Below are 19,771 nucleotides of genomic sequence, written 5' to 3'. Positions count from 1 at the left end.
GCAAGGAGCTGTGGACAGGGGGTCACGTGGCCTGGGCTCTGGTCTAGCTCTGCTTCTAACTTGCTGAGTGACTGTTGCCTTGTGGGCCTGAGGCTCCTTATCTATAAGAAGAGGTGTGGGTGTGCGTCTGAGGGCTCTTGGTACTGGGACCCAGAGGCCCTCTCAGTTCTGCTCCCCGTCCCCCAGGAGCCCTCACTGTGGACTGGTTTTATTAGCGGGAAATCTGTTACAGCTGCTGAAAGCCAGGGGGCAGACCAAGGCTCAAGTGGAGCTTCCCCAGAAATCCATGTTGACTCCAATTCTGCGAAAGATTTTTTTAACTTCGAAGGTCAACTTGGAATGAGCGTAGGGCTCAAAGTCGAGAGACCTGGATTCCAGTGTTAGTTCTGCCACTAATGGCAGCATGACCCTGGGCAAGTCCCTTCACCATCTTGGTCCCATTTGCTTACATGGGGATGGAAGGGACCAAGGGAGGTGGATTCTACAGCTGCACCACTCAGCAGCTTTGGAGCTTGTGTGAGCTACTTGAGTCCTTGGTTTCCTCCCACGTGAAAAGGGAATACTAACAGAGCATACATACTTCATAGGACTATTGCCATAAACGCCAAGTGTTAACACAACGCCTGTTATATATAATTGCCCAATATATTTTAGCTAATTTTTTTTTTTTTTTGAGAAATGTGTTTAGATACTTGGCCCATTTTATTTAGTTAGTTATTTATTTCTCAGCATGCGGGATCTTAGTTCCCCGACCAGGGATCAAACCCATGCCCCCCGCAATGGAAGCATGGAGTCCTAACCACTGGACCGCCAGGGGAGTCCCTAGCTATTTTTTTATTATGATCATCATTACTATTATCTTTTACTCTTATTAAATATTTGCAGATATCATTGTGTCAAACAGATGGGAAATTTTCTTTCAACATCAGCAGTAAAAGAGCACTCTTTCCCTACGTCACTCTGAAAGAGTGGGAGCCGTATGTGATTATGTCCTCTTTATGTGGATCCAGGGGTCTTCTCCAGGCCATTCAGAGCCAAAAGTACTGTGCAGATTGTTCCGTGAATGTCCCACCAGCTCCATTCCCACACCACCCAATGCACGGCCATCCCATTAGGAGTAGAGAGACCACATGTGCGGGGGAGGGGTATTGGGGTGCTATCCAAGGAGGCTTAGAGGAGGACCCGGTTCCCCGGGGAAGTCTCCCCAGCCAGGCTCTGGCTTGGAGCTGCCCGAAATCTCCCTTCTCTGGGGACAGCATGGGCCTCACCTCTCCCAAAGGCCACGGAGAGCTGGAGCCTGGTGTACCAGCCTTGAAGTCACCGTTTTAGGAGATGTCTCATTTCAGAATGACCACCGAGTTCTGGAGGGATGGGCGCCAGTTCCCTTCTGAGCTGTCCCGGCTCCTCAGAGACCAAGGGTAGGAAGTAACTGCTTGTTCCACTGTCACTTGTGGGACCCATTCTCTTCTCTCTCATCCCAGGGGCGGCCTCAGAACAAAGTGAGACGGTCCAGCCAGGAGATGAAATCTTACACTTGGCCAGCATTGCCGTGCAGGGCCTCACACGGTTTGAAGCCTGGAACATCATCAAGGCGCTGCCTGATGGACCTGTCACTATCATCCTCAGGAGGAAGAGCCCCCGGTCCAAGGGGACCACAGCTGCTGGAGAACCCTAGGCCCAGCACCAGAGCTGACACCAGAGCCAACTGCATGCAGCTCCCCATAACCGCTAATTCTCAGGGTCACTGCTAACCCCACCCCGATGGGGGAAAGCACAGGCGTGCTTCCTGGTGGCTGCTTGCCCATGTCTGGACGGACCTTCTGGAACATCACCCAGCAAGCGGGTTGTCCCAGAAAGTTAGGGCAGAGTCACACTGGGGTGGCTGATACAAACTACAGACTATGTCTAGAGAGAGCTTACTGATAATATTGTGGTGCTGTAAATAAAATGGATATATGACAATTGGATATGAAATCCATGTTTTGCTTTGCAGATTTTCTAAGGACTATCACTCTGTCCACCCCAAACAGCACCCTTTGTTTTTCTCATGACTCCGCAGTGGTGGCAGATTTGGAGGGAGACAGTTCATCCTGCTCCACTTGACATCAGCTGGCCCAACTCAAAGGCCGGAGGCTGGAACCCCCCGAAGGGTCACTCACTCACTCACACATTGGGCCGCTGATGTTGGCTGCTGGCTGGGAACTCAGCTGGAGCTGCAGGCCTACACATTGCAGGAGGCCTCTCCCTGTGGCCTGGGCGTCCTCACAACATGGTAGCTGGGTGTCCCCCAGAGAGTGTGAGAGCCACGTAGGAGCCGCATCCTTTTGAAGACCTTGCCTCTGACATCAAATAGCGTCACTTCTCCTATGCTCTGTCAGTCAGAGCTGGCACAAACCTGCCCCGGTTTAAGGGGAAGGGAAAGATGGCTGGGGCTGTTTTTGGAAAATACAATCTAGCACACAAAACATTTGCAAAACTGGATTTGGTTGGGTTGGAGAAGTGCTCCTAGCGAGGGTGGCACCCGGTGGCAGAGCGAGTAAGCAAACAACGGAAGCTCCACGTGTGCTCAGCTGTGCCAGCAGAATGGACTAGCGTGAGTCTGAGAGAGTACAACACGATGGCTGCCATTTAACTCCCACGAGCCAAGCACCGTGCTGGGTTAAGTGGACACTGTGTTTAGTAATCACAGCAGTGTCTACAGAGCGTGGTATTGTCCCACTGTGTAGATGAGGGTACTGAGACCCAGAGATAAGAGGCAACTTGTCCAGCTGGTAAATGATACGGAGAGTGAGTCCTTTCTTCTGTGGTCTGGGAGAGACTAACAGGCCAAGGTGCTTTTAAGTTTGATCATCGCTTAATGCCTGATTGTCAAGCTTGGGACAAAGAAATGCATTAGCAATACCCAGCAGCCCCTGACGAGGCCTGGACAGTGTGTCAGCCCTGCTCCTGCCCCTGCTCCCGTGAATAACGGTGTGAGGGAGGACCCGGCAAGGACCACAGACACGACACAAAGAGTCCTTACTCCCAGGCCAGTATCAGAGGGGCCATCTTAATGTCATCCAATAGCTTCTCCAGGGTCCATAGGAAGCTAAGAATCTGTTTCCTGGCCGTGAACTCTTAGGAAACTCTCCTGGGGAATCATAATCTTCATGCAAGCCCCTTTAGTGACTTCACCACAGTGGGTGCCAGCTCAGTGCCCTATTCTTCCTGAGAAATAATGTGCTCAGAGTCATCTGTGTCGAGCTCTAGAGTAGACAAGAACTTGGAAATAACCATGTGTGTCAGCTCCTTAGGTTTAAGAGAAAGGCTGAATTTGAACATGGTCTGACAATGAAAGGTATGACCCCATTCAACACCCACCCTACCGGATCTTACTGTGTGCCTGTCCAGGGCCGGGCACCCAGGCCATGGGATTCAGCGGGCACACCCCTCGCCCCCGCAATCTCACGTCTGCACACAGTGATGTTTCCTATAATCGGGTTACTGTTTTGAGTCTTATCAAGCAGCCAGGTGATGAAGGTGGCCCAGACAGGTGATGAAGGTGGCCCAGCCAGGTGATGAATGCGGACCAGCCTGGGGAAGGAGAAAGAGTCTTTCCATCAGGACTGGGAGATGGTGACACGGATAAGCACAGTGCCAGCCATGGGCCTGGGACACGGAGAAAGCCTCCTTGGGAGCTCAGATGAATCAAGTGAGTGAGTGGGGTTGTACGAGGACTCACATGCAGCCAGGGCGCGCCCAGGCCCTCCCAGGAACCCCTTCTGTCTCTGAAGACCCCCTTCTCCCCCAGCTCAAATAGAACCACTGAGGACGCTGCCACTGCCAGCTTTCCAGTTTCAAATCAAGAATCAGCAAGAAAGGGACTTCCCCGGTGGTGCAGTGGTTTAAGAATCCGCCTGCCAATGCAGAGGACACGGGTTCGAGCCCTGGTCCGGGAAGATCCCACACGCCGCGGAGCAACTAAGCCCGTGCGCCACAACTACTGAAGGCTGCGCTCTAGAGCCCGTGCGCCACAACTACTGAAGCCCGCACGCCTAGAGCCCGTACTCCGCAATGAGAAGCCACCGCAATGAGAAGCCCGCACACTGCAACGCTCGCTGCAACTAGAGAAAGCCTGCGCGCAGCAACGAAGACCCAACACAGCCAAAAAATACATAAATAAATTTATTAAAAAAAAAAAAAGAATCAGCAAGAAGGTCTTAAAACGAAAGCTCCTCCGTTTGAGCGTCATGATGCTGCAGTTTACAGGTGAGGTTTAGTACACCTTGGACACCTTCTTCAGAGCTGACAACAGGCAGAGAAAACAGTGCCTTTGCAAACAATGATTCCAGTCATCCCCAACACAGCAAACACACAAACAACAATCCCGGATCTACTTTAACTCTCCAGGGAAATGAGTCCATCCAAGAGTCTCTCCCAGGCAGCCCTCGTTCCTGGCTTTGTACAGCATCTCACTGATTCACCATCATCATCTCATTTGCATGGACTCTTAAGCAGGCTACCCCAGGACTGGTATTCATGCCCCCAGATTTTCTTTAAAGACAGGAAGCCAAAGCACAGGAGTGTTAAGTGACTGTCCGAGAGCATCATTTCTAACTGGCAGGGATGGGACCACTTGCACATTTTCTGACTCTTGGTCCAGTGCTCAAACCAGTTTAACCCACTGCCAGCAGATGCATGTAGGAGCAGTGCAGGCGCGGTCCATGCAGTGGGCCCAGTGAGACATGTTCTTGGGAGGCTGACCTCCCCTCCTGGCCAGATGGGGCAGCACAGGTGGCTCCATCTTGGTAAGACCACCACCTTCCTGGGGCTCCTGGGATGGCGTGCCCAGAATCGGCTGGGTTTGGGAGATCAAATTGTGATAAGTTGATACAGAACGACTTCTGGCACAAAGTAAGGACCCATTAAGTACTTGGCGAATGAATGAATGAAATCTAAGTACATAGAAGAGTCCTGTGAAGATTTCTTGACGAGAAGAGGGAGTTACCTGGATGATCTTCATGGCATGATTGTGGGATCTGCAGCTGCATTAGAGCTCAGAAAGAAGGCTTTCTAACCCCGTGACACTGAGCTTTCACGTTTTAAAGCTTGCTCAGACCTCGGCACATTCAGAAGACAGGCACCCCAGGACTCAAAGGTGGGGAAGCAAGATACTCGGTTACAAGGGGAATGTTTTCCATCTGGAGGCGCAAAGGCTGAGGACCCTGGAAATTTTCTGCTAGTAACCTGAGAAACTGCAATACGAGTGCACTCTGGTCAAACACACGTGGGGCCTCCCTCACCAGCAAGTTGGTGGGCCCATGGAGGAGCTTGTGAGGGAATGTTGGAGAACTCCACACAGGACTGTGTGGCCCTGACCGGAGTGAAGGAAAGGGAGTCGTGTGCCCGCTGAAGCCCCTTCCAGGTGGCAAGGCCGTGCTCCCTGGTTCCGATAATGCACCGGACTGGGCATACCCCGTTCGGGGTCGTTTCATCTTGCAGCAGAGCCTGGGGGGGATTTTAGCCAGCACTGCTGGGGGTGGGGCATCTGCTCTTCCATCCCTCCCGCTGACAGCAGTACGGGCTCACCAGGTCCTCGAGGCCAGAGGACTCCTGCTCCATCTTCTATAACAGAACAAGTTCTCCTCCAAGTTCCCCTTGTAGGTGCCCTGAGCCCAGAATCAATTCCAGAGCGCTGCCTGGGCAGATTCAAACTGCCAGGTTTCACTGGGGCGCCTGAAATTTAACTCATGCGGGGGAAAAAGAGAGAAAAATGACTTGAATAGAAGAGACAACAAAAGGAGTACTGGAAGTGTTTTTTCCTGAATGCTTATCTCATTTTTTAAGCATCATTTTGCCAAGCTGACATCTTTTAAGGGGGAAAGTCTGGCACGGTATCAGAAACACACATCCGGGATCTGTGGCACAGGACTGAGAGCTCGAATGCCACCAAGGGGCTGAGCCAGGTTTTCGGGATTGATGGTGATTCTTCTCGACAAACGGGGAAACATGGTCTCAGAGAGATCGGCACAGAAAGGCTTTGGACCCGAGAGCATTGCACGGTGCCCAGGCAGAATCCCTGTCCGGTGGCCGGGGGGTCTTGGGGGGCACCCTGCTGGAAGAGGGGTGCTTGGGTAACGGCAGCCCCGCCCAAGTAGAAGGAGGAGCAGGAGGGCTCTGAGCAGGAGCAGCTGCCTCTGGCTGATGTCCCTGGAGATGAACTGGTCATTGGTGGGTTCCAAAGGAGCCCGTGTTCTCCCAGGCTCTCCAGCTGTGTCCCCAAAATGGCATCTCCGCACGAGTCATGGCAGTTCTTGGCCCACCAGCCAGGATGTCAGCCGTAGAATTTCTTCACTGCTTTCTGGAGGTTGGCGTAAAACCCGGCCATGCTGCGGGGAAAGAAGGAGTCCACCACGCCCTGCGGAAGGTAACCGCTGAGGTCGGTCTGGAAGAACGTGACCAGGCTGGTCTTGTCGGGCTCCCTGTGAAAGCAAGGCCAGGGCTGTTATGTGTCTGGAGCAGAGAGCCCGCCCAGGGAAATGGTCCAGACCCAGGGATTTCGCTGGGTTCACTGCCCAGGGCGTCCCTCTGGACCTGCTTCTTTTCAGGATGGAAGTGGGTCCTCTCGTGGATGCTTCCATGGCCCCACCAGGCCGTTGAGCGAGGACGACCCCCCCACTTCCAGCCCAGGAAGGTCATTCGTTCCCTGTGCCCGATTCACTTGGCAAAGGCTTTCAGAGAACTCACTCCTGTACCGGGTCCTGGGAGGAACAGACACGATGCTGCCCTCTGTCCATTTAGGGCAGCGGTTCTCCAAATGGCCTGGCAGCTCCTGGGGGTTCCTGACACCCTTTCAAGGGGTCTGCAAGGTCAGAGCTATTTTCATCACAGCACTAAGATGTGATTTGCCTTTTCCACTCCCATTCTCTCAGCGTGTACTTCATTCTCACAAGTTTTCTCTTGGCCAGGACCATGAAGGCATGGGCTTCGTGGAGACCACTGAGCATTTTATTTGAATGGAGCTGTCAGCAGCTTCCGGGGGAGGTTTCCAGAGGCTACATGAGGTGTGATATCACAACAGACTGAATGCAGAGGCAGATATGAGCTTCTGTTAAACCTGACATTAAAGAGATTTCCCAAAATGTCAAACAGGGCCACTCTTCACTATTTTTCCTCTTTTGAAAAATATGGTTACTTTTCACAAAAATATTTATGTGAACATATAATACACGTATTATCATTATTTTAAAATAAATGTTTTTTAAATGTCCCGGTTTTAATTTCAAATATAGTAAATACTGATGGATATAATCCACATGAACAAAAGCGCTTTGATGCCCTGAATAATATTTAAGAGTGTAATGGAGCCTCAGACCAAAAATGTGAGAATGGCTGACTTAAAGACCTGACACATAACTTGCGCACATGTGAAGGGGCTTCGGCTGGGGGTGGCAGAAGCCCCGAGGGAGGCCACAACATGGAACATGGCACAGACCCATGCTGAAGTCGAGAGGCAGCGTCCGGTCACCAACCTAGCAACTCAGCGGACCTCCCTGGGCTGCGGATGTAGTGGCCTCCTGCTCAGGGGCACAAGGGCAGTGAAGCCCACCAGCGAGAGCCAGATTCAGTGAGGGGCACGCACGGGAGGAGACGGGACCCAACTTGGTAGGGACAAGGGGTCTTCAGTGTCACAAACTTCCCAATTGCCAGGACCACAAAGGCACGGGCTTTGCGAGGACCATTTGGCGTTTCATTTGAGTGGAGCTGTCAGCAGCCTCAGAGTCTCATCAGGAACCCCACGGAGCATTGCACCTGCCCATCAAGTGTTTCCTGACATCCTGGAGGTCAATGGCTGAGAAGTGGAGACCCTTTAGAACCTCGCCCTCCCTCCCAGATGCACAGACAGGGCCGGGGGCCAGCAGATGAACGACAGTGCAGGACGGCGCTGGCTGGGCAGGCTTCTCTACTCTGCTCATGCCTTCTCTGCACAGAGCCTGAACTCGGGGTTCGGGGGGCACAGACTGCCTTCCATCCCAAAGCCTCAGCATCATCGGACTCTGTTCCTTGCTCACCAAGCCCCAGCCCCTCCACCTGTGCTGGGACCTTCTCTCTTCTCCCTGCTCCTCCTGCCCTGGGCTCACTCAAGCCCCCATACTTCTCAGTGCTGCCCTCTTCGGCCTGAACAGGTGAGGGAGAAAGTCTGCTCAGGGACCATGCTTTCCTCCGGGTGAGGACGGGGCTTGGTAGGAGGTAAACACGCAACAGGCCGGGTGGAAGAGGCAAACTCGGTACCTTACAGGGTGGTCACGGTGAAGAGCGCTTCTCGCTTGGACATCATTAACAGAGCGGGCAAAGGGGGGCTCAGAGCGATGTTGGAATCACCTGGTCTCCCCATGGAGAAGGCTGGGCTAGATAACGGCGTCCACCACTGGTCCTTGTTGTAAGGATTCGTGAGATAACACGTGCAGAGCACTCAGCAGACTCGCTGGGCACAGAGCAGGGCTGCATTCACGATGTGATTATGCTGCCCCTGCTACAAACACCAACCCCCACCCTCCCGCCTGGAGAACAAGCAGAGCCCGACAGCTCTGCCCTGTCCGCTGCAGCCACTCGACTCAGGCACCACCATCCCTCACCTCTAATTAGTGCCCTTGCCCTGGCTCACAACCTCGCCCACTCCAGAGGCATCACAGCACTGGACACCCAGCCCAGAGCACATCCTGCTCCAGACTCCCCACCAGCTCCTCGTTCGATTCCGAGCACAGCGCCCACGACTCCAGGGTGTGGGCCCTGCTACCTCGGTGACCGGATCTCCTTGCCTTTCCCCCTGCTCACTGCCATCTGGAACAATGGCCTCCGTGCCATTCCCTAAATGCCCCTTGCCTGCCCCCACCTCAGGGACTTTGGACCTGCTTATCCCTCTGCCAGGCACACACTCCCCCCAGCCCCCTTCCATCCCCAAGGCTCCCTGTGCTGTCCTTTGGTCAAACGTCCTATCAGGGGGGCCTTTGGTGACCCCCCAGATGTCTAGCTCCCCCATCCCTCCCTGGCACCTTTATCTGGTTTCAGTTTTCTCCAAATCATTTAAAATCGATCATTACAAGCATGTACATCTGATATAATTATGGTGCTTGTGTTTTGTCTGTCTACCCTGCTCCCACTAGAATCTAAGTTCCAAGAAGGCTTATCTGTTTTGAGGGGTCAATATCTAGATTAAGAGCATAGATTTTGAAGTCAGATGCTATAGCTTGACCAGCTCCTTGCTGTGTGATCTTGAGTAAGTTAGATAACCTCTCTGTGCCCAGAGTCCTCATATAAAAAAATGAAGGTAATAACAGTACCTTAGAATTGTTATAAGAATACAAATGAGTTAAATTATAAAATATAAAGAATATAAGAGTGCCTGACACACAGGAGTGATGTATAAACATTTGCTGCTGTTCCTGTCACGATTAGTATCATTTCTTGAATCCATAGCACCTAGAACAGGCCTATATTCATAGAGTGATGGGAACCATCATTGTCACAGGTTTCAGATCCACATAAAATGCTTTCAAGCGAGCTGAGTCAAAACCTCCACACTGGGCTTCCCTGGTGGCGCAGTGGTTGAGAATCTGCCTGCCAATGCAGGGGATGCGGGTTCGAGCTCTGGTCTGGGAAGATCCCACATGCCGCGGAGCAACTAGGCCCGTGAGCCACAATTACTGAGCCTGCGTGTCTGGAGCCTGTGCTCCGCAACAAGAGAGGCCACGATAGTGAGAGGCCCACGCACTGCAATGAAGAGTGGCCCCCGCTTGCCGCAACTGGAAAGGGCCCTTGCACGGAAACGAAGACCCAACACAGCCATAAATAAAATAAATAAATAATAATTTAAAAAAAAAAAAAAAAAAAAAAAACCTCCACACTAGGGACTTCCCTGGTGGTCCAGGGGTTAAGACCCAACGCTTCCACTGCAGCAGAGGCAGGTTCCATCCCTGGTGGGGGAACTAAGATCCCACATGCTGTGCGGTACAGCCAAAAGATAAAACAAGAAATAAATATATATATATATATATATATATATATATATATATATATATATATATATGGAACATCTTGGGAAGAAATATTTGTAACATATATAATAAAAAATGTTTTTAAAATGTCTTAAGAAAAAAACCTCCGCACTAGCTGGGTTTTGTGGGATCTTTCTGGCGCTAAGTGACCCAGCTACAAAGTCTGTGCAATCAGGTCTTGCTATCTGGAATGAGGCATAATGATACTCATCATATTGTGCGTTCTCCCCAAGGAAGATATCCATAGAATTCAGCCCCTAAGGGGAAAGTGCTCTGACTCTTACTCTGAAAATTCCTGTGTGTGTGTGTGTGTGTGTGTGTGTGTGCGCGTGTGTGTGTGTGCGTGCGCATGGTGAGGGGAGCTGTGTTGGATTGCAGCTATGCTATTATTTTCAAACTCATAAAGTTTTGCTACGTTTAACAGAAGTCTGCCACAAGATGTGTGAAAAGCCAGCTTAGTCAAAAGTGTTACGTGGAGGTGTGGGATGTGGGTTTTCGGTACAATGCTATGGCACCAAAACCCTTCTCCTGGGATTGTGTGGTGACAGCATCGATGTTTTCCCCTGCTGGTGTCTGTTTGTGGGTTGCAGGGTGACAGGGACAGACCCTCAGGTACAGTTTCTTTCTTTGTCAACTTGAGTGGTTCCCAGGATAAACCAGTGACCTTCGGATTATTATTACACGGAAAGCTCCTGGTAAAAACCTGGCCCCAGTGGTCCAGTGGTTAAGATTCCACGCTTCCACTGCAAGGGGCGTGGGTTCGATCCCTGGTCAGGGAACTAAGATCCCGCACGCTGCTCGGTGAGGCCAAAAACAAAAACCCCAAAAAACAAAAAGAACCTGGCCATGACCTGCGAGAAAATGGGGCCAGAACCATTTCTGAGCTCAGTTCTGGGGCTGACCCACGGTGTGCTCTGAGAATCGCCCTTTAGCCCCGAGCATCTCCACCCCATTCCTCGGTGGGGGGTGAAGAGCACCGTGTGGGATTCGGGCTGAGGCCAGCTAAGCTCTTGGCTGCTCCAGGCTGGTGGAGAGCACTCAGAACACGGAGGAGAAGACTGGGTGCCCAGGGCCCGCACGGCCAGCCTGGGACCCTGCACAGACCACCTAACTTCCCCGAGCCTCAGTTTCCTCATTTGCTAAATGGCACCGTGACATTTGCCCAGCTTGCCTGGGGCCGGAGGGAGGGATCCCCACATCAGAAATAATGACACCTCCCCACAATTCTTTCCCAAGTGCCTAGAACTTTGGCGTGTTACGGCACCAATGTGTATGTATAGGGTTCTGTAACATCAAGGCCTACAGAGTGGTGAGGCATTTTTATTACTGCAGATCATCATTAATGTTGCCATTGAGTAGAATGTCCTCAGTTAAGCCACAGTTAGGTCTGGGCACATCATTCAACCCAAGAGGTTATCCTTACCCTGGCAGAGGTCCACAGAAGCAACCGCAAGGATGGTTAAATCCTCTCACGTAACCTGGCTTTGGGGGACATAACAGATGCTCCACGCTGGTAGCTGGAAGACACAGAAAGATGGTCAGTGAGCTACAACTTCGGGCAGTTGGGCCACTGACGCTGAAGGGCCTTACCGGGCACCCACGGTGGGTACAGACCAGTCACCTGGAGCCCAGGCGTCGGAAGACGACCCTGCCACTTGGCCCTGAGCTCTTCCTACTGCCACCCCCCCGTCCCTCACACTCACACACACGTTCACACATACTCGTGCTCACGCACACACGCACACACGCATGTCCACAGCTTCCCCAAGCCTGCTGGAATATTAGAGAAAAGAACATTTCAGACTATGAGGCTTGGGGGCAGGAGAACGAAGGGACCCCTCTCAAATCGCAGCCGAGAGAGGTGTGGATGGACACACAACCTATCCCCATGCGGAAGATTCAGAGGAGTGGCAGGAGCTGTGGCTTTCAGCGGGAGGCACCACAGAAAGTGCAGAGGCAGGAACTCTGCTCCTCGCGGGAAGGAAGGGGGCGGACAGCCCCACAGCCCTCGGGAAGGTGCCCCGTGGGTGCAGGGAATCACCGCACCCTGGGGTTCCCTGAAGCCAAACCGTACCCCGCATGTCTAGGGTACAAACTATGCGCCTCAGCAGGGATGAAAACGGGGTGCTGATGAAATCTGCGATTTACAACTAAAATTACTAGTGTGTGGACTCTCCCACCTCAGACCTCCCTGGCACAGAATCTCCCCAAACCTGACAAGGGGAGGCTGGCACAGAAAAAGGGACCCAGGCTGTGAGTGCTCCAGGGATTTCCAGCTGGTCGTCTTTCCTTGAGGAGCTGGGCGGGTGTGGAGGAGACAGAGCCCAGCGTCCCACGAAGGCTTCGCAGCAGCCCTGCCGTCTCTCACCATTGGAACTGATGGTCCCATCCTCATACGTCTTGACCAGCACCAGGTCCACAAAGTCTCTGGGAGAGATGAGCTTCATGACGGCCGAGGGGGTGGTGGTTCTGCTGACGCACTGTGTCTGTCAGAGCAAAGGGGGATCCAGCTGCGTCTGATGGCCGCGCATCTGCTCCCCAACCCAACTCGACTCGGAGCTCATCCACTCTGTCCCAATACCCCAGGGCCTGGAAAATGGGAATAGCACTGACAGCAGGGTGGCGCTGTGACCTGGAGGGTCTAGAATGAACTTTCCTGGACGGGCCAAGGGTCATGGCAACACACCCAGCTCGTAGAATCTAGGGTTGTGACACGGGCTGCCCATGGCTGATCAGGACCACTCTGAGCTTATGTCTCAAAAGATCATGAGAGTTGCCATTAATTGAGCACGTAGTTAAGAGCCTGGCTGGACAAAGCTCTCAGTGGTCCTTTGCAACTGAGAAATAGGTTTCATGAACCCATTTGACAGGTGAGGAAACTGAGGCTTGGAGAGATGAAGGAGGAATTCACCACAAAGCTCAGGGTGGAGATGAGGCTTGAATAGGGCCAGGAGTAGGGTGAGGCAAGAGAGGCCATTCCTTCCTAAGGCCGACCCGGTACTTGCCTAACCCTGAGAGCAGTGCCTCCTTAAATGTGTGTCCTGGGCAGCTTTCTGGTTTCTTCCAGCCCCAGCCCTGGGAGGGAGCACCGCTTGAACTGCACCCCATCTCAGAATATCCCACCAAGTCCATTCTCCCACTTTACAAGCCAAGGGCCCTTCAAACCCACCCCACGCTTTACCCCATGATTCCCCTCCTCCAGCAGGACCCCGGTCCTTTCAAGGTCACAAGGTGCAGGTGAGGCCCGAGGATGGGACAGTCCTGGGGAGACCTCTGGGGAGCAGGCGAGAAGGCCTCTTGCCTCTTTGGCTATTAAGACTCGGGGCACCGTGTGTGGCTGAGAAAAGGCTGACCCTGGGTATGAGTCTTCCAGGTGGGCGTGCAATCCCTGGGGGCACTTGAGAACTTTCCAGTGGGCTCTGGGGGCGCTGGGGATCAGTTTCCAGATGGCTCACCCTCCACGTGTCCTTCCTAGAATGACCTGCCTGAGAACAGCCTGCACCTTCACGCAGGTTTCCCTTTCCCACTTGAAAAAGGTGCCCCATACCCCACCCATCTGGAATCTTCCAATCATACACTGTCCTAGGGTGTAAAATCCCCCAGGGGGCCAAAGGGACACTGAGGGATGCTGATTTCAATATTTAACCAAGGCACTGCACACTGGAGTTAAAATTTCCATGTTTTCCCCTCTCTTAAAGCATATATTCTTTTCAAAGGCCAAAGCTTGTTGCTAGAAACAAGGTAATTTTGCCTTTTCTGAATTCTAGTAGTTTGTAGTAGGAATGGCAGAAGTGATGAGATTTAAAAAAAAAAATAACTATACAGCTTCCACTCCTGATTATTGCTACAAAACGCATCAATTCTGAAGGAGAGTGTCTGGAGAACAAGATGAAGAGGACATATTGGTAAGAAAGCGGCAGCACGTGTTATAACTGCCACAAACTTGTGGCATGGCTCTTTATCTCAACCATCCATCCATCCACCCATCCATCTACTATCTATCAATCTTAGAATTAGGATATTTGAGATTTGTCAAAATCACGCTGTCATTCTGTTATTACATTTCCATTATGTTTCAGAGGGCATTAACCCATGTTTCCTCAACTTCAAGCATTTGTGTATAATTATTTGTACACTATCTTCACAATTTTTTCCTATCTCTGGTAGCACCTATCCTGTTATTCACTTAATATTTTTATCTAAATGTGCTCACTTTTTAAAACTTAAACTTATTTTAAAAAGGAAGCTATTTAACTACTGGAAATGAAAAAAAGGTACTACTTGGCATAAATAAAAGACAACTGCAAATATATATATATATATATAGTTCTAATTCTGAGCCTGAGGCCAGCTGTCTGTTTGTTATAATGGAGATTCACAAGTGTTAAACAGGTGTCAAAAGCACATTAGCACCTCTCCCAGACTTTTCCCTTCAAGTTATCAGAGAGATTGAAGAACATTTGAAATGGGGTGACCTCGCTATGTGTGATTCAATTTCAGCTTTGACTGTTAAAAGACCTAATACACTGTATCACCTAGTGCCCCAACATTATGTGCCCCACCCTTCAGGAAACACTGACATAATTTGTGATAATGAAATGAAATGTGAATTCTTGGTCAAGCTTAAGAACACTTGGGTCCTACGGACTGACCAGTAAAGAACTATGGCTTGAGGTTTCGCAGCACCATCTACAGAAACACCCAAGAGGGTATACCATGTCCACAGATGTCAAAATCAAGGCACCATTCAAATCAAAAAAAGCTGGCAACATTTCCCCAGGGCAACTTTTTAATTTGTTTTGGCTATGTTTTGTTTTTTTCTCCTTAACTTCTATAATCAAGAGGAGGTACATACTTAATACTACAGAGGATCTCAGGGCAGGACAAACTACATCTTTGCTGCCCAATATGGTAGCCACTAGTTCCATGTGGCTATTTAAATTTACATCGAGTCATGAAAATTAAATAAAATTAACAATTTATTTCTTCAAACTAGACACCTTTCAAATGCTCTGTGGCCACGTGGGGCTAGTGGCTACCGTACTGAACAGCGCTGTTGTAGAATATTTCCATCATAGCAGAAAGTTCTCCTGGGCAGCGCTAGAGTAGATACCACACATTTTACCAGTGGAGCAACTGTCATCCGGCATCTGCCACCTGGCACAGCGTCATAGCTGGCAGAGAATCCTGCCTCTTTGGCCAGGACTCAATTCATTACCATGGTCCCAGTAACGGGCAATACTTCAAACTAGAGCTGATGTGTCCAACCCAGGCACTGCTTCAGCATCCTCAGAGCTCATGTTCACTCTGCACTCCTGCTTTCATCATCCGCTGCTATGTTCTCTCAGCTCTGTTTAGGGCAGCTCTACCTCTCTGGGTCTCATCGTTACCTACCTGTACCTGGGCCGAGGCTGGGTTTGAGTGTCAAGCAGTGGGCAACCTGTTTTCTGGGCACCAGGGGCTCACAGTGTACTCCTCTTGCCTAAAGGTGTCACTGACCCCCCCCCCGCAGAGGGAACAGAGTCAGCTTACTGTCTAGCGATAACAGTGCTTGGAAAGACTTACATCAGTGATGCTTTCGATAATTTCAAAACTGTTCACATTTTCATCCCACTTATCTCGTAGGGTCCCAGCAAGTGGCTTCACAAAGTCCCACACCTGCTCTGGTGTCCCATTCACAATGCCTTCTCCTCGGTACCTGGAGCACAAAGAGGAATGTGACCCCAAGGCATCAAACTGGTTTATCCTGGGATTACATATAAGGACTAGAAGTCATGTCTGTCACTGTTAAGACAGCCTTGCAGAGAAGGGGCTGACATTTACCAGCCCACCTCCCCTCAGGCCTGCAGAAACGGACGGACGGCAAGCTTTCATAAGAATATAGTTTGAGGAAATGATGTAGTTAAACACGGAAACTTTTCTGGAAGATAACTGGCAAGTTGATTCCAGGTGCTAGGGTTGACTGGAGTCTCTTAGGAAGCAAACCCACAGAAACAGCAGGAAAGGTGTGGCACCTTTGACAAGCTTTGAACAAGGGGTGCACTTACAGGTTCCCTGGAAACTCCACAGACGGCCTCCAGGAAACTGAAACTCCGTTCTGTCAAAAAGCACAGAATCGCAAAATTTTAGAGCTAGAAGGGCCCTTGGGAGATCACCAGGCCCAATCCCCTGTTTTATGGAAGAAAAGTCGAGAGCCCCAAGAGATGCAAATCTCCAAGGTACCCAACTGACATGTAGCAGAGTGGGGACTGGTCCAGGACAAAGCTGCCCCCAGGAGGATGTGATGGACAAAGCAATCTTATGTGGCTGACTTGAAGAGCGCTGGGGAGTTTTCAAACCACCTTAAAAACCACCATGCACCTTGTTTCCTCGGGCAATTTTGGTCTGTTTGTTAAAAATCCTAAGTGTCCAGTGAGCAGCACCATCCCTCTGCCACCCTCCTGGGAACGCAGAGAGGGGCTCCTGCTCCGAGGAACGGAGTAAAGGCTTTGGAGCCTGGTGCTTCCGGTTCCATTCTAATCATTTACCAGCCAGGTGACCTTGGCCAAGTCTTTCAAAGAAAGGGGCGGATACTTATCTCTCGGGGGGGGGGTGTCATTGTGTGCAAAACAGGCCGGAGGATGGAACGCAGAAAACCTCCAGGAGAGGGGCAGCCTGGGGGCTTCTGGAATCCCGGCCCCACGGAGCAAAGGCCCTTCGACCCCTTCCTGCCCAGCTCCTCACTCACGCCTTCCCGGCAAATCTTCCATCCTGACTCGTCTCGCCTGTACTGGAGCATCTTCTCCGCCACCGCCTCGCTTATCTGCGCGGCCAGCGCCGGGTCCATTGCGCCGAGAGCTGCGCGAGGTTGCTGGGGAGCAGGTGCCGGGTGCGGTGTGCGGTGGCGGCCGGGCACTTAGGTATGGGAAGCCGGAAAGCCCGGGCCAGCAGAGGAGCCCGGAGTCCCGCCCAAGCCCCGCCCCCGCTCTAGGATTGGCCTAGACCGTCAGACAGACCCCGCCCCGCTCTGAGATTGGCAGGGCCGGAGATCCACCGGCCGGTCACTGCAGGACGCCCTTCGCCCCGAGGGGTCCAAGGCGCTCCCCGTAGGTCCTGCAGGACCTGCTTTTCGCCTGTCCCAGCTCAAGGAGGGGCTTGGGACGCCGGAACTTGAGAAAGCCAGTGGTGGAGAGCCAAGTGGGCTGGGCCAGGTCGTGGGCAACGTCGTAGACTTGTATAAGGAGCGTGGAGCTCTGTCTTGAATGCACAGAGGCTTTCAGCCAGGCTGGACGACGGAGAAATTTCCATCCGAAATACCTTTTTAGGGCGGCTGTTGCAGGTGTGCAAGAGGGAATGAGCGTAGAGACTGGGAGGCCCGTTAGGAAGCTGCAGCGATAGTGGGAGAGATGGAGGTGGTCTGGAGCAGGGGCTGGGTGGTGGGGGTGGGGAGAAGAGGACCCCCCCCCCCGTAAAGCGCTTAGAAGGTAGAACGTAGAGATCTCTGTGACAGATGGTGGAGGCCGGAGGAGCAGGAAGCATCGTGACTCCCACCTTCTGGCTTGAGCTACGGGTGGCTTAGCTGAGCTCGGGACAAGACAGGCTGGAGGGAGAACGTGGTGCGTTCAGTTCTGGGCATGTTCAGTTGGAGGTGCCTGAAAGACCTCTATGTGATGTCCGGGAGACAGTGGGATACGCTGGCATCTGGGAGAGAGCTGGGCTCCAGATAAGAGGTCGCAGGGTTCTGTGCCTCTGGGTGGCATCTACCTTGGAGGGTGAGTGGGGGGGTCACATCCCTCCAGCCTCCTATCCTATCCTCCTCTTCAGTGCTATAACCAACTAAATATTTGAAAAGGTCAACACTGAGATCAGTTTGTATTTTCTGTTGTGTGTGCTTATTATTTCATTTAAAGGTTTGAAAAAAAATGGTGTAAAGAAAATGACTACTTGAAACCCCTTTTTGGAAGATGTGATGGGCTGCCAGGTGTTAAGAAGCCGGATGGGGAATTAGGGAGTCCAAGTTCTAGACCTGGTTTCACCCACACTTCGCCGTGTGCTTTTGAGCAAGTCACTTAGCCTGTTTGCTTGTAGGTGAAATGGGACCATAATGAATGTCTCCCCATGCCACTGTGATAGGCAAGTGAAGAAATGCATGTGGATGTACCTTGGAGCCATTAAAAAAAAAAAAAAAGGACCAATAAGTTAACCATGGCTAAAAAATTAAGCACATCAAAATCTCATAAAAAGTCAGATCATAGTCTGAGGGAAAAATTAGAGCATATTTTAACTAAAAGGAAGTTTTCTTAATGTACCAAGTGCTCTTACAAATCACTAAGTCATTTTCAAATAACCCAACAGACGAAAAGAACCCATCAGATATGAACAGACACTTTGCAGAAAAATTAATTAGCATAGCTAACAAGGATATGAGAAGATGCAGAACCACCCTCATAGTTAGGGAATTACAAATTAAAACAAGGGGACACTTTTTACACCTATCTGAGGGACAGATCTGAAGAGGTTTGTCCTTCAGAGGACAAACAAAGGACAAACAAGAGGCTGACAAATCTGACAGCGGTTAATTCCATGTTGGTGAGTGTATGGAGAAACAGTTGTTTTTACACAACTTTATACAGTTGTTTTTACACAACTTTATACAGTTGTTTTTACACTCTGTGGGTGAGAGTGTAAATTTATGTAACCTTCTGGGAGCAAAATAATATGTATTAAAATTTTAATTTACTTGTTTTCTGACCCAGCAACTCCTGCACAGAGATGTATAAGATTGATCTTGCAACTGGAAACAACCTAGTGTTTGTCAATAGATTAAACAAAGTTACAGGATATCCATTTATTAGATTATTATGTAGCCATTAATATAGTGTGGCCCAGATGAAAAAAGGTGGGGCTGGAACAGACAGGAAATGCTCAATAGAGCCTAAGGAACTAGAAGTATGAACGGATATGAGTGGACGGTTTTAATCAAGAGCAATTCAGTGTCTATGAAGGAAACAAATGGTATTTTCAAACTTAACTTTAAAATAACTTAAAATTATTTAAATTCTTACCCCACCAAATAAAATGTTTATATGTGTACTAACAGGAAAAATATACACTATATATATTTTAAAAATGTAAATTGAAGGACAGCAGTACTGTAGATAAGAATAAGAGTCAGGGCTCAAGTCAGAGTGCCCTGGTTCAAATCCCAGTGTCACCATTTACTAGCTGTGACCTTGGTGAATAACTGACCATCCCAGACCTTTGCATCCTCATTTGGAAAATGAGAAAAATAGTAGTACTAACTCATAGGGTTGACATGTGGGTTAAAGGATTTAATGAATGAATAGCAATGAGAATGGTGCTTGGTATACAGTAAATAAATATTTATATATAATATCATAGTATGAGATATATATCATAAATATATATCTTGAGTGAGAAAGAGAAATAACTAGAGATGTGCTTATATATGATTATATTTTTATGTTTACATATATGTTATGTATGTTTATATATGTACTATAGGTTTGGAATACTCACTTCTAGAAAGGTATAGAATAAACTGTTAACAGGAGGGGGTAATGCCACAGGACACTTCTTTTTCATTTTATATCATCATATACTGCTTAATATATTAATTACTAACATGTAGGTTTTCTTAAATTTAAAAAGCGTTATTGGGACTTCCCTGGTGGCACAGTGGTTAAGAATCTGCCTGCCAATGCAGGAGACACGGGTTCGAGCCCTGGTCCAGGAAG

At 50.2% G+C, this 19,771-nt stretch overlaps 2 protein-coding genes and 1 long non-coding RNA gene across 10 annotated transcripts in view; 2 read left to right on the top strand and 1 right to left on the bottom strand.

The window, feature by feature from the left end:
• Positions 1–1,974, top strand: part of IL16 (interleukin 16) — a 117,177-nt gene extending 115,203 nt beyond the window's left edge. For all 8 annotated transcript variants that reach the window (XM_082448545.1, XM_082448549.1, XM_082448546.1 and 5 more), the window contains one exon: positions 1,482–1,974. In XM_082448545.1, the coding sequence (XP_082304671.1) occupies positions 1,482–1,675 (194 nt within the window). In that variant the 3' untranslated portion in view covers positions 1,676–1,974. The remainder of the gene's footprint in view (positions 1–1,481) is intronic.
• An 87-nt stretch (positions 1,975–2,061) lies between these two features.
• Positions 2,062–16,962, bottom strand: STARD5 (StAR related lipid transfer domain containing 5). Its single transcript, XM_082448882.1, has 6 exons — positions 16,762–16,962; positions 16,082–16,131; positions 15,600–15,732; positions 12,403–12,520; positions 11,458–11,551; positions 2,062–6,461 (listed from the first exon to the last, which is right to left on the bottom strand). Exons 1-6 carry the CDS (start codon positions 16,858–16,860, stop codon positions 6,314–6,316), a joined length of 642 nt encoding a protein of 213 aa, XP_082305008.1. The 5' UTR covers positions 16,861–16,962; the 3' UTR covers positions 2,062–6,313.
• A 90-nt stretch (positions 16,963–17,052) lies between these two features.
• On the top strand, positions 17,053–19,725 carry LOC309654693. The gene is made up of 2 exons (XR_014260419.1): positions 17,053–17,352; positions 19,686–19,725. It is a non-coding gene; the product is annotated as an uncharacterized lncRNA (long non-coding RNA).
• The last annotated feature ends 46 nt before the right edge of the window (positions 19,726–19,771 follow it).

This window comes from Balaenoptera physalus, assembly GCF_965194825.1.
Source record: "Balaenoptera physalus genome assembly, chromosome: 2".
Classification (NCBI taxonomy): domain Eukaryota; kingdom Metazoa; phylum Chordata; class Mammalia; order Artiodactyla; family Balaenopteridae; genus Balaenoptera; species Balaenoptera physalus.
The sequence above is the reverse complement of the archived record's forward strand: the minus strand, read 5'-3'. Positions and strand labels throughout refer to the sequence as shown.